This window comes from Spermophilus citellus (genome assembly GCF_964194105.1).
Source record: "Spermophilus citellus genome assembly, chromosome: 12".
Classification (NCBI taxonomy): Eukaryota; Metazoa; Chordata; class Mammalia; order Rodentia; family Sciuridae; genus Spermophilus; species Spermophilus citellus.
Window position 1 is genome coordinate 39,359,798 of NC_138198.1, and position 18,053 is coordinate 39,377,850.

Consider the following 18,053-nt stretch of genomic DNA (forward strand, 5'->3'; position numbering starts at 1 on the left):
TGAATTTTAACTCAAACTTTATAAAGACCTTTTCCATCAAATAGTCATGTTCACTATCATATTTAATATAAACAGAACTTGCATTTTTAGCAAAAGATGTTATTCAAAAAATGTTTACATATCCCAAGGCTGGATTTAGTGCTTGTAACAACAGGCTCCTGATTTTGCATTCAAATATGGTCCTGAAACAAGTCATCTCATGGAAGACCAATGTGTTTGTGCTGATTCAATTAAGCAAAAACATAAATTATTGATTCAGAATAAAAATGGGTTTAAAATTAATTTTAATTGTCATACTTCACATGAAAAATCAGGCTGAATTAGAGAAAACATCTGTGGCAATTTCAGATGGACCCTAAGCTCCCTATGGAGAGACACCTTTCTTTTACATCTCTGCCGTGTTTTGGAATGTCACTGTGTTCACAATAGGCACTCAAGAATTATTTGTTGAAAATAGCTTAAGAACCAAACAAAATTGTCATAGTAAAAGATTCATAATTAAAAGCTACTAGCATTAAACTTTTAAAGTGGCAACAGAAGACCTATATTTTTAGAGCCTTTCCCAATTTCTACAAATGATTAACTACATTTACATTTTAAAATATTTGAATTTACAAATCTCTAACTATACAAGGAACCTTGGTAGAGCTAGATGAGGTTTGTGTATATGTGCAACCTGTAAAGTTTTAAAAGTCATCCTTTTACTATCAGTATGCTTCTGACAACTTCAGGATGATGAAATTAAAGAGCATATGGAAATAAAGATTTCAGAATCATCAACCCATATGCCATTTTAGATTTGTCAATACAGCCAATATTGGCCAAAAAGAGAATAGGGAAAGAGAGTAATTAAAAACTCAAAGGCAGAAATACATTTTTTGTATTTTACTTTTTATTAATATTTAAATACCACTTTGAGGATTCTCTATAGGTATATATAGCATTCTCCCTGTATGTGTTTAGATAATTACAGAATCATCAAAACACATGTCACTTTAGTTTTGTCCATAGTGCCCCTGCCAAATTAGAAAGTACCAAGAGCTCAAGACAAATTTAGGTTTGATTAAAGATCAAAGATTTTATTAATAAAGGTTATTATTTATTATATTTCAATATCACTTCACAGTATTATTTATATTTATCTATAATGATGAATGTGAAATACTTTATTTAAAAAAATTGGAGGCTATCCAAAGTAACAAACATAAAAGCACTCCTGATTTTTTAAGCACATTAAGAAAAAAAAATTCCTGTTTTCTTTTTCCAGATCATGTTGCAAAATACATGGGGGGAAAGCATGCTTTGTGCTCATTATCTAAATCCTTCTTCCATTCAGAAAATAACATTTGTGGTAAAATCTAAAAATGACATTTTAATGGAACAAGCTGATCCACAAGAGCACTATAATGTGGCAAGCCAGTGAGAGAGTAAGAGAACAGCCACAGGCATCAGTCCTGCTCAGAACTCCCAGCACCAGTCATAGGATCAACTAGTAGGCACTCAGTAATTATTTGTTTAAAGAATAAGTCAATTAGTTAATTACTCAGTAAATGAATTGTGAATAAAAAGGAAAACAGAGGAATCAACAGTTTGTGCTTTTCACTAAGAAAAAACAAAACAAATTGTTTCATTAGATGTGCCATGATATAGTTACTAGGGGAAAGAAGATGAAAACAATTATTTTAATTTATTCTTGTCCCTAATTTATAGTTTAATTTATGTATAAAAAGTTATAACATTATTGTTAAATTTGGGAGGGGGAAAAAAGATAAAATTAGACTCACTCTCCCTTAGTGTCATGAGGAGCAGCTATTTCCTTCACTATTGTCATCAAGGTGGTGATGCAATGCGGGAATGTGACAAATATTTGAGGCATGAATACATCTTAATCTAATAGTACCACTATTTTCATTTTAAAGTATATATATATATGTGTGTGTGTCTATATATATACATATATTGGTAAGTTTATATAATTCATATCAGTATGTATTTATATATACACATATGTGTGTGTGTGTGTGTGTGTGTGTATCAGTAAGTGTTTTTACTTTGCAGTTTTTTCACAAATCCAACTTAGTCTATGAAATATTCTATTGTTTGGTAGTTTAAAATTTTTCACTTCCTTACTTATCAAATGTCTAAAACGAATTCTCTACACAAATTTTCTTTCTTTTTTTTTTTAAAAAAAAGAGAGTGAGAGAGGGAGAGAGAGAGGAGAGAGAGAGAATTTCAATATTTATTTTTCAGTTATCGGTGGACACACATCTTTGTTTGTATGTGGTGCTGAGGATCGAACCCGGGCCGCACACACACCAGGTGAGCGCACTACCGCTTGAGCCACATCCCCAGCCCCCACAAATTTTCTTAATATTGTCATTTAATTAATTATAGAGAGCTATCACAAAAAAAAGTCAAAAATTGTGTTTGGCACTGCTTGTTTCTAATATACTGAGTCCTTCATTATTTCTAAAAATAAAAATAAAAAATTATAAATGGGAATTTCCAGTTCACAGTAGTATTTTGTACCATTTTTTTGTTACTTAGATATACTTGAAGGCATTATTGTTGCTTCTTTTCTATTAATTTGCTGATTTCTTTCATTGGGCTGGACACGCCTCCTCTTGTTATGTGGAACTTTGGCCTTCAAAGTCTGCTAAGCCTCCTTGCTGTAGGACCCCCACTACATCCTCAGCTGCATTTTCCTACATTAGAAGAAATACTTTCTAATGTTTCTATAGTTTTTAAATTGTACTCTATAGCAAGTAGTTCCTAATCTTGACTGAAAGTTATTACTGCCAATGGAGTTCTTAATAACAACAGATTCACCAGATGTCCCCATGGGGATTCTGATTCAGGAAGTCTAACATAGAGACAGAAACCCATTATTTTAAAATTCTCCAGTTACTTCAGACAATGAGCCTTTTTTAGCATAACAGGCCTAAGGTTTGAAGGGCTCTTGGGATAGATGGAGCAAGAAGAACCCAGTAAGTAAGTTCTAGTTGCCACACTTGAAGCACCACTTGTGTCTGCTTTAAATATTGGGATGTGGATAAAACTTCATTTGAATAAAAACAATTTGCTGCTTACATAAAAAGTTTGAAAGTCACTGCTCTCTTTGTTTAAGGTCAAATTTTTAAAAATCAATATTTATGAAGTTCTATAAATACATTCTATAATATTATTCACATAACACATAAAGGTTAAAATTTTCTAGTCCTTAGATTGTTTAGAATATAAATTCAGATGGAGCTCAATGATAGAGCACTTAGCTAACAAGCACAAGGCTCTGGGTTAGATCCCCAGCACTGCAAAAATAGTATACACACACACACATACATACATATATGTATGTGCATATAAATACATATATATGCATACACACACACACACACACACACATACACACACTCATACAAATTTGGTACTGCAGGGCATAAATGCTATTTTTGTTTTGATTGAGGTTTTCTTTTGTTTTCTGGTGCCAGGGATTGAGCCCAGGGCCTCATTCATGTTAAGCACATGCTCAACCACTGAACTATACTCCAGTCCTCTGTTTTTCTGAATGTGACTCCTATTCCTCCACAAAAGGTAGGAAACACCCTCAGGATGACTTTACTAATGACCACACCATCGCCATGGCCTATGACCTACAGTTTCAGCACTCATCATCTGCAGCACTTTCTCCTTTCAGGCCTCGCTTCAGGCACACTGCCTCCTTGCTCTGCCTTAAGCAATCCAAGCAAGCTCCTCCCAGGACCTTTGCAGGGAAAGTTCTCCCTGACGGAAATGCTCTTACTACACATACATGCAGGGCTCCCATCTTCCCTTCTCCAGGTCTCGGTTTCAGTGCTTTCAGTGGACTTCACTGACCACCTCTACTACATCCAAAACAGCACCATTCCTCACGTCAGTAACTATTCCCTCACATGCTTTCCTGCTTTTTTGTTGTTGTTATTGTATTTATTACCGCAAGCCACATTGCATATTTTTGAATTTGCTTTTTCTATTCCTTGCCCAACCAGCATATAATATCCAAAAGAATCAATATTTTGCCTTCCTGCCCCTCTGTGTGATCTTAGATCTGGAATAGAGGCTAGCACACTCTTGTTGCTCCATTACAATAAATAATGAGTTAATTTTCAAAAAAAATAGTGTATATACCTTATAAAAATGTAGCAATTAGAAATTTACTCATTTATGAAATACAATCATATTAGAACATTTCCTTTGAAGACAGTACCACTTATATGATGCATGATTTCATACATCATCACACTGAAATCCTCTAACAGCTTTATTAAGAGCAATGTGCATGGTTTCTCAGTTGCCCCTGTCTTACTTTTCCCTCTTCCCTGTGACTACATCTATGAACATTTCATCCTACTAACTCCCATACTAAACCTGGCCCAGGTTCTCACCTACATTTTAGTACCACATCTCTCGACCCATGCAATAGTGTCACCAGTTATCAAAATATCTTTAAGTGAATTACTGAATTTCTTCACAAACTGACCATGTCCCCTAATTATCCCACTTCAATTAGTAAAACCATCATTCTTATAACATCTTTAGGTAGCAGACTTGAACTGTATCTCTGCTTTGTCCCCAATATTAAACCTATCATCAAGTATTCTCTCTTCTTTCTTTGAAATATCTGTTTGGTGCTCTCATTTTTTAGGATAATAAGGCCTATTTATTTCTCATTCCAGTTTCTTCTCATTTTTGCCATTTCTTTACATTTCTTTTCCTCTGTTTCCATAAAATTCCACTTAAGTTTGTGGATCTTCCCTAATATCACCCCTTCTGAATTTTTCCCTTTGATACTTGATAACAATTTCAGTTTGGAAATTGCTCCTTTAATTGTTTCATTTACATCAATTTTACTTCCTCAGCTAGATTGCCTGTCTTACAGAGGAAAGACAAAGTATCATATTTTAATTAGTTCTCCTACTGTAGTATGGCATCATGGTTGACACACAGAAAATGCAATTAAGGAAAACATTTTTATTTTCCTTAATATTTAACATATGAATATAAAAACTTTTTTTCCCTGAACTAAAAGGAAAATGCAGAAAAATACTACCAGATAGTGAAGAATTAACTTCATCTAACTTCAAGAAATTCATAAGGTTTCTATCATTTACATAATTTCATATAAAATTTTAAATAAATTTGAAAAGTTGCATGCATATAACCTCAAAATTCTTTGTTGAGAAGCTACCAAGATGATTAACAATTGCTGAAATTGGATGATGGGTGATAAGGGACTTTTATACTATTCTTTCTACTTTGGAATGTTTAAAATCTTCAATCATAAAATGTTAAAGGTGAGAGAGAGGGGCACACTATAAAGAAATAAAAAATATACATATTAGTAAACCAATAATACACTATACAGAATAACAAGAAATGGATCAACAGTGCTGACTATTTGTGTAAAGAATAAACTTTAACACAAGCATGCTATGCTGTATTCACAATTATCTATGTCTGGCCCTTTAGAAAAGAGCTACATTATCTATGAACCAGGCATAGTTCTTACCAATTTTATATTTATACAAATGTTCCCACTGAAACTTAAAAGTGGATTTGAAAGTATTAGTTACTCTCCAATATTTAATAATCCCATATTTTTAAAGAAAAGAAATGAACATTTTAGAATCTAAACCCCCAAAGTCAGAAAACTACAATAAAAGAAAATAGCATGAATTCACAACTTACAGTCTTAACATCATTTTCATGATGAAAGATATATTCAAACAAATCCTATAGATAAAAAAATGACAAAAACACATTAGATTGTATTTAAATAAAAGCACTCTTTGGTTATAACAAAACTCAAATATAGATTGAACCAAAAATCCAGAACACTCTAAAGTGCCTGGGATTCATAAGTAAAGGATCTAGCCATCATTTGTTAGAATCTCCCATTTTACAAGTTTTCTATTTGCAAGTGATTCCTGTTCCTACAGACTACAAACTAGAAAAAGCTCAAAGAATTGATCTTTTTTCTTGCATATTTCACATACTATTTTATTAGAAAGATACAAATGAAAAGTTCATTTTATTTCTTAGACTAAAGTTAGGATTGCAATAAAACAGTTTTTTATACTCTCTATCTTATCTAGTGATTGTGACTAGATAATGGCAATTTAGAGATGGAAAATCTGGAAGTTCCTTCTGAAACAAAGTAGAAATGAGTGCAAAGTAAGGGCTTTTTCAAATTAATTTTTAAAACTATACTTACATGGCATTTATAGTAACTGTGTGACTCAAAACACTCAGTTTCTTTAACAGAGGGCTACTCAGCCTAACTGCACACTGAAATTACATGGGGGTCCCAGAGCAGACCAATTCACTCAAACTCTGGGAGGTCCATATAGCCACTATTTTATACTTGCAAGGAGACTAGGGCCCCTGAGAGATATCAAGTTTATTAACAGAAAAGACCTGGAGGCCAATAAAAAGAAAGAAAGAAATCAGGACAAGGCCCTTCTAAAAAAAAATCATAACAATCCTTGCATTTGTTCTGTTACAAATACAAACAAAAATTAAGAGTGTAGTTGATACTACCACTGTCATGAAAAGAAGGTTACAACTCTCAAGACTGTCAAAGCATCACTGTAGATATCCCAAGAAATGCACAAATATTAGAAAGGAGTCCTGATGAGCCAAGGCAAGTTGGGGACCAAAAACAGAAAAATGTGGCATTATTTCTGTGATGCACTAAAAAAAAGCACAAACTCGAGTTCAGGTTGAATTTAGCACTTAGGCCAGGTCTATCCCGCATGCATCTTAATTTAATTGTGGGAAATGCCTCCACTGACTGCACTAGCTAGCCAGTCACCTCAAGCAAATGGATGAACAAGGTAGGGAAATAGATATTCTACATGATATGTTTTTAACACTCCACTCTCATTAAGGAGAGGAAAATAAGTAAAGCTTTACCATTCTGCCAAATGCAGTTGACTAGACTGCCATCCAACAAGAATTGAAGAAAAAAAATCATGAGACTTTATATTATAGGTTGATTACCTGTCTACTTGTCTACCAAAGGCATTTCTTTTTAGAATGGAAACTTCAAATCTGTACAATTAGTGTCCATTTTTATTTACCCAAGGACATTTGATACTTGGGAAATATGTTCAACACCCTCAGAACTGGGATCAGGAATGAGTGCATCACTGCACACAGAGTTCAGAGACTTCAAGCTAAAAACTGGGCCAGGCATCAAGCACTCCTGTCTCCAAATTATTCCAAGCCCAACCCCAAATGTTTTACACTGGAAAGTCACACACATTTTCACTTTCTTTCTCTTTTTCAGTTTTTTTCTTTTTTCTCTTTCTCTCTCCTTTACACTCCCCTCTCCCTCCCACTCTTACCTTCTATCCCTCTTCTTCTAATTTTCTTTTTAAAGGAATATTTTATCTCTGAGTAATTAGAATTACCAACACAGTTGACTTGCCCACTGTCTGGCTTGAGTAATCTTTATTGATATGCCTGATTCATTGCTAATTAAAGGTACATATTTGTATTATCCTTTTGAAAGCCTTATAATCCTACAAAGAGAAAATTATTTTTCTGAGAATGGTCCAAGATGTATCATACACACACACACACTCACATACACACACACACACACACTCACACACACACACACACACACACACACACACACAAATTCTAAGCTTCATCCTATGATGAAATACTGCATATCTGCTTTCTTTGTTAAAAATTACTGTTCTTTATTATTTGAAAAAAAAGAATTTTCTATAATAATGGTATATTTTTTTCTGGTTGACTTTCCTTAAGACTGAGAGAATTTTTACATATTATAGTAATTGAACGTTTCTATTTCAATCAAATTGTGGCCTTTCCTTCACAAATTTTTATCTATTTCCTACACTGTCATTATCATCATACTTCTAACATTATCTTATAATTTACAATCATTTTAAGTAAATACCTTTGCCAATTTAGGTTTCTGGGAATATTTTGTTAAATTCAGTCTAGATAAATTTATAAAAGGTCCATCAGGACTTGTAAGCATGGAAGCCTATGAGGGAGGAAAAAAAATGATAGAAGAAGAAATCTGAAATCTTTTCTTGAAATACAAATTGACTTTAACGTGCATAAAAAATTATAAAGGCAACATAAGCACAAAGAATCCCTTCAAAATTTCCATACAATTTTTTTTTTGTAAGAATAGTAGAAAATAATATAATAAAGTTACTTGGGTAATACTATGGGAAAGCTGACAGAACTTACTGTCCCCAGCCTGATGTATCTTCCAGATGAGCTGGTGATGGGACGTGCTGTATAGGCAGTTCTGGGTGTTCTGATGGCCTGTTCCATGGTACCAGGCCTTCCACTCTGTGTGTTGGGCCTAAGGAAACCTGTAATGGGCCTTCCAGCTTGAGTAATTGGCCTGTAAAAATTGTAAGTTATTAAAATACAAAGTTGATTGATTAAGGAAAGACTCTCAAATAGTATAGTCAATCATTAGTGGCAGAGGGTATGACACAGAAGTACATACCTGACAGCTTGACTAGGCCCTCCTGTCTGATTAGTTCTAGGGAATTTCAAAGATGTTCCAGGGCCTAGGGAATGAGATGGCAAATTCAATTTATATATTATCTATTAATCTATAAAAACTGTCAGCTAATCTAATTTTCAGAATTGTGCTGTCCTGGTGAAAAAAGACATTATTGGCAGAAAACGTATTTTAGAGAAATGAGTTTGAGATTAATATCCAATGAGTATCTTTCATATTACTTATGCTATCACATTAACTCTTCACATTAAGTCTCTGTAAGGTAGGTAGTACGAATCCATCCATTCAATAAAGGTTGACAGAATTAAGTAAACAGGTCAACCCATTAGTAGAGCCTGGATTAAAATTCAAGACTAGCAGGCTCCAAAGTTCAAAATGATGGTCCTATACTCACAGGTTAATTATCTTTCATACAAACGTCTCTCAGTAAAAGATCGTTTACCAACCACATCTAGAATTTAGGTATTTTAAGTCTAAAATATTAAAGTAATGGGGAAGAAAGACATTTTAACATGAAACATGTTTTTTTTCCCCCAACTACCTTTTGGAGCTTTAAAATAGTTCTTATCTTCTAAATTATAACTGTGAACTGTAACAACTAGTAAATTACCAGCAAGACCACCATAGTCATGGTAATTACCCAATACCATTTGCACTACTTACACCTGCAAGCTGGGGACTGGGCCCTGTGACAATTCCAACAGACATTTACTGACCAACAAACATATAATCTCATCAACTCACATCATGTATCAGACTAAATCATCTTTCATTATAACAAAGAAGTGATGCTTTTAAGTGATTGTTTTCAAAAAAATTATTTTAGAACACTTCTGTTATTTGGAAGCTTAGATTCCCAGATAAACAATCTTCTGATATGTTGATAAACATTTTAAGGAGAACATATTTTATAACATCTTAAATGCATAAAATAGCTTTTACTGGAAAATTATTATACATCAATCTTACACCTTAAGATATAACTGAATAGTGGAAGGAAAGCCTTTGTTTTATAAGATAGAACAGAAACCCTGTACTTAATTTTTTCATACACACACACACACACACACACATATGCTTCATGTATACAATGTTTATATACAGACAGGTTGACATAAAGCATAGAAATATGTATGCATGTCATCCTGTATGTATGTAATATTCCTCCTAATAGCGTTCCATTAATTTGACCAGAGAACCAATACTTACGGGGAACTTGGGCAATAGCATTTTCATCCAGAAGCATTTCTGCAATTCCTTCCCGATCTATATCAATTTCATCTATGTATACCATTTCAGTTAAGGCTTGTGCTTTTAAAATCCAAGCTGCCAAAAAACCATGGAAAAATAAAATATGTATTAAAATAGCATTAGAAATACTAGATAGTTTACAGAAGCTAGCCATGATTTAGTACTATTTTACTTTTTATTGAACATGTTTACCATTTAACACATTATGCTAATTTAAAGGGCTATATCAAAAAACTAATGAAAGAAGGCAAGGTCATTATTAACCAAGAAACCACTAGTATGTCAATTAACTCACAAATAGTCTCCTAACATTTCTTTTTATAAGTAAAGAAAGATCCTTAAAAAAGTTTTATAGAATAATAACTTGAGTGGAAATTAATAAAGCTACAACCACTGTGCTCTTTCTGCCTTCCTCTTTCAAGGCCAAGACTTTCCTGAAGCCTTCCCTAATTCTACAACTTAAACCCATAGTCCTCTTGTCTTTCTCAAAATCTTCTCTGAACACCTCTAGTCTGGTGAATGTACTATATTTGACTACAATTATCTGGGCATATGCTTATCCTTTTTTATATTCTCAGAATGCAAGTTTTTTTTTTACCTTTTCGCTTCTGAGTTTTCCATAGTACCTATCCCATGGTTTTTGTATACAATAGGTATTCGAGAAATATTGGTTTGAATTAAGCCAAGATCAATTTCTCTTGATTCCTCATAACTAATCAACCCTGGTAATTTTGTAATCTAGTCAGCAGAAAACCTGCTAGTGTGGGGATGAATACACGGAAAAGGAAGTTAAGGAATCTGACCTAGAAAATATCTTATCTGCTCTGCATTAGTTTGAGAAATTCAGTTCCCATTAAACATACAAAACTGCTTTACCAGAAACCATACCTTCTTGCTTCACTAGAGAAGTAGTGAAAGATAAGGTAGGTGTCCCATGGAGAACTCCCAAAGGAAGAAGGCAACTCTTGAAGCTGCAGCACAGACCTGACTCTAGAATCTAGCGAGAGCAGCAGCAAGGGACATTTGGGAAGGGATGAGGGCTAAATATTCTAGGGATCTGGCTGTGAAGGAGGGTGAATGAAGGCAAAGGAGCCAAGATAGGAACAGTTGAGAGCTACAGAAGGTCCAAAAATTCCTTACATAAAAAACCCAACATGGATCCTAATTTTCCTGAATGTATCATCTAGTGGATTGAATGGCAGAGCAAAGCAGTGCTTGACAGTGCCAAATGTGTGTTAGAGGAAACAGATTTTACAGAAATTGGAGAGTGGAGATTCTTGTGAACTAAAGTTATGTGAATACACATATGAACATTTTTTAAAAGAAAATTAAAATGCTATGCTTTCATTTTAATGGGAATAAAAAAGGCTGTCTTCACAATACATTTCAGTTCCTAAAGTTAAATTACATTTGGTTAGATGACTGACATGGGGGGTTATGCTTTTCTGGATGTGATTTGCTGATTATCAAATAACTTTTAACAAAATGTGGCAAATGTTTTGTGTGAATTTTATACAATTGAATAAATAGAACATGGACTCAAAGAACCAATTTGTTCTTTTAAAAATCAATTCCAATTTGAACTGCCTCTAGCTGTGTGAGCCACCAAAGATAAAAATGATCTGAGGTTTTCACTCATAAAAGATCAGGAAAGATGCCAGATCTTATATAGTTATTCCCAGGGGCCAGGGAAGTCATCACTGGCTTGAACTAATGGTTTAATTTTACTTCAAAGATGGAAATAAGCCATTCTGATTTATCTTAAAACTCCACAGTAGCTGCCCTGAAAGTATCTGATAGCTTAAAATTTTCAAAAGGATGTCATTTGCTCAGGACTCTGGTGCGCAGGAAGAAGGACTGCAATACTTTCTGTTGAAACAATAAAGCAGGACATGGACTCTGCTGGTTTTCATGAATACCTACTTTAGGGCCACGTCTGGGAATACAAAGAAGAAGTCATAGTTCTAGTTTTAGCTCCAAAGAATTCCAGTGTAATGGGAAGATGCAATAATAAAAATAAAAAATAAAAAGAAATATACCATGGAAGGAGAGAGGAAAGACTCCTAGCAGCCTGAAGGCAGACAGAAGTGTATAAGAGGAAGAGTGTGGAGCTGTGGCCAGGAAAAGAAGCCACGAGGTCAAAGGCAGGCTAGTTCGGGAGCTAATGTGTTTGCAAACTCTTCAAGAATAGAGTATGGTTGAAGAATCAGGCTGCACAAAAGGAACAGTCAGGGAACAAGGCTGGAGCAAAAAGCAGAGGCCAGGTGATGACTGTATGGCACATCAAGTTTTGGGTTTTCTATCCTGATAAGGAGCTAATGAAGCTCTCAAACTATGATTTAGAGTCCTAGTTAAATCAGCTCTTTAAAAGCCAAGTTTTTATAATTAGGTATCATTTATACAGTCAGTTATTAGTCACCCAAGCACATACTTTATTTTGAACTATTTTAATGTTTGCACTGTTATCTCATAGTCTATTCTACCATACTTCTTACATCCATGCCCCTGCTAATCTCTTAATATTCAAGAGATGCACATTTTTATATTAAGCTAAAAGTGAATAATAGAAAAGCAAATCCACTATTCCTTCCCCATCAAATGAATAAATACTTTAGAATTCAAACAAAAACATCTTGTTCTATTCTCAGAGTTCTATTCACTTTTTCAAAAACAAAATAGATTTATATTTGTTTCAATTTTTAAAATCTAATTCTTAAGAAATGGATCTAATAATGTGAATTTTTTTTTAATTTAAAGATCTGTAATAAATTTTTAAAATTTTATCAGTTTGAGAAAAACTAATCTTCCTGATTATTCTTCTGTCCTACCAAAAAATGACCTCGAAAATCACATATCACTGCTTGATTAAATATCAAAACTACATTCAAAGAACTATGTCTGGCAATATGAACTATTCTTGAGGTTTTAATAAAAACAGCAGATGGGGCTTTAGCTTTAAAAAATGATAATTTTTTTTATGTTGGAAATAAGCCAAGTATGTTTTACAGCCCCAAATCCTCTGCCTGTTTTTTTTAAAGAATAATAAAGCACACACAGTAATCTCAAATTGCCCCTTGAATCTAAATAAAACTATACATTTCTTTTATTAGCTATGCTTAAAACATTAATAAATGGTAGCATCATGCAACTAAAAATAGTCATTTATGTAAATATAGTTGCATATTTATGTACTAGAAATATTAAAAAATCAAAAGTTTCTCCCAATCTACATGAATAATCATCATATCAATTATTTCCCTTATGTCTGTAAAAAACAATCCCATTTCATTCACCTACTGAGCTAAGTCTCTAGGACATTACTTTTTATTTTTTTTAGAGAGAGAGAGAATTTTTTAATATTTATTTTTTAGTTTTTGGTGGACATAACATCTTTTTTTTTTATTTTTATGTGGTGCTGAGGATCAAACCCAGTGCCCCGCACATGCCAGGCGAGCGCGTTACCGCTTGAGCCACATCCCCAGCCCCAAGGACATTACTCTTGAGGCATATTCCTGCCAGCTAACATCAGGAAATATATTAACTTACTGGTTCTATCTATTGTGAGGGTAATCATATTTTTTAAAAAATATTTTTTAGTTGTTGATGGACCTTTATTTTATTTATTTATATGTGGTGCTGAGAACCAAACCCAGTGCCTCACACATGCTAGGCAAGCACCCTTCCATGGAGCTACAATTCTAGCCCCCAGTAATCAGATTTTAGTTATGAAAATAAACATGAAGAGGTCGAAACTACTGGCTGGGCAAAATGCTTTATTCTGTTTCTTTTTATACAGCATACAAGACAGGGACTTTTAAGGTATGTAAGAGATAATTTTGATAGATTATTATTAAATAAGTATATGAAACGAATATTATCTCTGATCTATTCAGATATCATATAAATCAGTAGTAATATTTTACACTCTGCTTACTGTATGCAAACAAAACTTTAGGCACAAGATTTTGAAGTGATATTGTAAAGTCTCATTTCTTTTCAAGTTGTAAACATGTGCAAAAAAGAAAAAACATTTTAAGTGTGAATAGTAAGGTCAAAAAAATCCAGCCAGCCTTGTTCCCTTTTAGATCATTATCCAGTGGATAATTAAGTCTACAGGAAAAGACCAGGAAGAGAAATTTAGGTGCTACATGAAGCCTATGTGCCACTTACAAACTTTTAAATGCCATTTACAGTGTTCCAGTCATACCTACAATGCATATTGTTGGTGTTTCAATTTAATTTTAATCAAAATCTTACAAAATTACTGAAGACAAAAACTTTGTCTTTTCATAATTTAGATCCTTCTTGAATAATAAAAAAACAAGTTTCCCCCAAGCATCAGTTTGTAAACCAAGATTATGAACATACAAAAGACAAATGTCATCCTTTCAAAGAACAGAGTGCTACATTTTAACCTACTTAACCTACTTACAGTGTTTAGTACTATACAAACCTACATGAGAGTACTTTGTATATTTGCTGTTCTAAAAGGCTTGGTCATTACTCATGTGATCTTCAGATGAGGCTTAAATCCCTTATTTACTTCTAACACACTGGGAGCATTCTCTCTCACTTGGCAGGGCAAACACCTGGTAACATTTAAGCTCTCTGATTCGAAGCTCTTCTCCTTTTTCCCAGACTCACTGGGAACCCACGTGGATAAGAGCATGGATTGGCAGGGGGCCCCACACCAGACTTCTTCTCCCAGAGTTTCCTCCTGATTCCCTATCTTGTTCAGTTAGCAGGTCTCTCTGGCTAAATCTAACCACGTTGGTTTGGTCAACTTGGCTTTCTGGCCATTGTCCCTTCCTTCCTTTCTCACTGTGGCAGCTTCCTCCCTCCTAGAGCCATCAGGTCACTTAAGACTCAGACCTTCCAGGCAGAGCTGGCCCACTCTCTTTAAGACCTACTGTCCTAACCATAATGTCTTTAATGACACTTGTGGTGGTGCTGACTCCAGGTACCTACGCCCATGCCTCCCCTTGCTTCAGTCTTTATTTTTTTCATCCTCTGTTCAATCTTGACACTTCTATTGAAGCCCTAAATCTTAATGAATAGAGCACATTAGTTCTACAAGGCTATTCACATATACAAAAGTTGGAAATGTAAACATTTATTTACATAAGAAAGTACAGAATGCCTGTTTAGGCTTATTTTCAAGCCAAGTAGCTATACAGCAAATTTTCTACTCTACAGCAACAACTAAGCAATCATTAACTAAAATATTCTCTAAACTAAAAGCTACAGCTAAACCTTTACCTGAGACACTGGAAATTCAGGAGCGGGTTCCTGGAAAGCATTAAGAAGGCAGTAAACATTTTTAAGAAATGTAACTCCTAAAATAAAAAGTCAGAATGACTACCCAGGCATCTGTAGAGGAACTCTATTTCATTCAATAAAAATCCAAATATTAACTTAAATCATTCTTCCCAAGTGGTCTCAAGAGTTCTATAAAACTAATGCAGATCAGAGAGTTCTAATGAATGTAACCTCATTCAGAGCACAAAGAGAAGATATCTCAACATCTTATTTAATGAAGACAATAGCTCAGAAAGTAATGATAATTTTATAAATATATTAAGAAAACATTTCCTTATATTCAAAAATATTAAAATATTCAGGCTCTAGTTAGGGAGGAAATGGAAAAATAAGAATATAAACCTTTCTATGACTATTAATAAGAAACTAATTCAAAATGTAAAATTCTTTGTGAAATTTTTATAAATAGACTATGAATACACATTAGTACAAGATGCTAACGAACTCACCATCTTAAGTTACTATCCAAATTAAATAGAAAATCATTGGTTAAAAAGAGCAAACAGAACAAATTCACTTATAATATATCTACATTTGCATGTCTAGGAAGCAGCATCTGTTAAGCACTTTATCTGTATCATGCTTTCTTTGGAAAACTACTAAGAAATAGAGGGTGGGCTGGGCTTGTGGCTCAGTAGTAGAGCACTGCCCTAGCACATTTGAGGCACTGGGTTCGAGCTTCAGAACCACATAAAAATAAATAAACAAAATAAAGGTATTGTGTCCATATACAACTAAAAAAAATTTTTTTTAAAGAAATAGAAAGGGGGACCCATGCTTTCCTATGGTTCTAAACCCCCAAAAGAACACCCCAGATACATTTTAAGAATATTCTTTGAGGAGCTAGGACTGTGGCTCAGTGGCAGAGTGCTTGCCTCACATATGTGACGTACTAGGTTCGATCCTCAGCACCACATGGAAATAAATGAATAAAATAAAGGTATTGTGTACAACTGCACCTAAAAAAAACTAATTAAAAAAAAAAGAATATCTTATCTGAGGGCTGGGGTTGTGGCTCAATGGTAGAGCACTTACCTGGCATGTGTGAGGTACTGGGTTAGATCCTCAGCACCACATAAAAATAAATAAATAAATAAATAAATAAATAAAATAAAGGTATTGTGTTCATTTGCAATTAAAAATTAAATATAATATATATAATATTTATATATTTTCTGAGTAAGCAATGTGTGAGCTATATAAATCATTTATATAGCAAGGTATATGGCAGGAACATCAGAGGAAAAGGTTAAGTAAGGAAGGTTGGAAACAGTGAAGGCAGTGAAGAATGGGAGTTAGAGAAGATATGGCAATTGACTGAAACAAACACAAGATGGCAACTCGTGAACTCACAGCAACTGGAGGTTTGCAACTCCAGTGCGCCTAAGGATATGGAAAAAGTGCAGATTTCCTAAACACAGTCCATCCTTAAGGAAATAGGCATATGAGAGTGACACTTTGTATTTTCTTTCTTCTGTCTGTTCATCTCCAAGTCTGTATAGCCCATTATCTTATTTGAGCATAAAAACCTCTCTGAAGGAAACAAGTAGGTATTTTTATCCATTTTACAGGATAAGGATCAAACTCACAGGTATTAAGTAATTTGCACAAGGGCATGCAAACGGTTGAAAGAAGCAAGAGCTCTTTCTTGCCAGTGCCTCTTGGAGATTAAAAAATATATATTTGTTAAAGAGCTGCAAGTAACAAGGCAGGACTAGAGGGTAAAGTTTAGGTGGGGGCTGAAGGTGTAGCTCAGTGGTGGATGTGTGCTTAGCATGAGTGAGGCCCTGGATTCCAGCTCCAACACCACAAAAAAGTAAAACACTAAAAAGTAAATAACTTTAAAAAAGTACCTTTAGGAGAGATACAAAACAAGCCCAATATGGATAGAGGGGCATTTGTCAGAGGTGATTGTAGATAATGCTCAGAAAGGAAAAGAACATAACTAAAGGAGACAAAAGCCACTAGTAGTAAGTAAAATCTGAAGGATGCTTGTTATTCTGCCCAGGACTGGTAGATTCTTCCAGTGGCCTAAACTGAAACCACCAGTTCAGCCTCACAGGAATCTGTGCACTGATGAAGGGCTTGGCCAACACTCTCATGTTCTTCTGCCCCTTGGGAATATTTCTGTGTGCAGATGAATAACAGGCAGGGGAATGGTGTGAAATAAGAAGGTCAGAAAAGAAAATGAGGGACCTAGAGTAGGGAGGTATAGAGACAGCTGAGGGGCTCTGTGGATGGAATATGGAGTCAGGCCTGAACAGGTGTGAGGCAGAGGGCATGCAATTCCCACAGCATGCTCCTGGTGTCCCTCGAACCCATGAGGCTCTGGAAACCTTCTCTGGGGAAGACGCATAAAGTATAAGACAGTGTGTTACATGTAAAACTTATAGTTCTGAACAAATTATACATGAATTAAGAAGAGGGAGAAAAGCAGAAGGCATGGCAAATAAGAAGGGAATCATAGACAAAGGAGATTATTCTGGAAATTATCAAATGCCTGTGATTTATGATCTATATCAACATTATTTCACCATCAATTTCACTGAATATTTTCCTTATAAATGCTTTCCAAATCACCAACAATCATTTCAGAAAAATGTACATATGACAAATCCTACATGCAAATATCTCCAGAGTAGGGGCTGGGGTTATGGCTCAGTGGTAGAGTTCTCACCTAGCGTGTGTAAGGCACTGGGTTCGATCCTCAGTACCACATGAAAATAAAAGGTATTGTGTCCAACTACAACTAAAAAATGAATATTAAAAAAAAATCTCCAGGGTGAAAGCGGTCAGAATCAAGATGGGTCAACTTATACCAAGGCCTAACAAAAATAAATAAATAAATAATAAATAAAGCTGGAAGGTTATAACAGCAGGGATCTCATGCACACATGCCTGATAACAAGAACTATGACAAAAGAGT

At 34.4% G+C, this 18,053-nt stretch overlaps 1 protein-coding gene across 1 annotated transcript in view; it reads right to left on the bottom strand.

Moving 5' to 3' along the window:
- The window catches only part of LOC308631934 (tetratricopeptide repeat protein 8-like), a 34,068-nt gene extending 24,184 nt beyond the window's left edge, over positions 1–9,884 (bottom strand). Inside the window, exons 1-5 of the mRNA XM_081263484.1 lie at positions 9,767–9,884; positions 8,540–8,603; positions 8,272–8,431; positions 7,970–8,059; positions 5,725–5,769 (exon numbers count right to left, since the gene is read on the bottom strand). Coding sequence (XP_081119610.1) covers positions 5,725–5,769; positions 7,970–8,059; positions 8,272–8,431; positions 8,540–8,603; positions 9,767–9,851 — 444 coding nt within the window. The 5' untranslated portion in view covers positions 9,852–9,884. The remainder of the gene's footprint in view (positions 1–5,724; positions 5,770–7,969; positions 8,060–8,271; positions 8,432–8,539; positions 8,604–9,766) is intronic.
- Between the last annotated feature and the right edge of the window lie 8,169 nt (positions 9,885–18,053).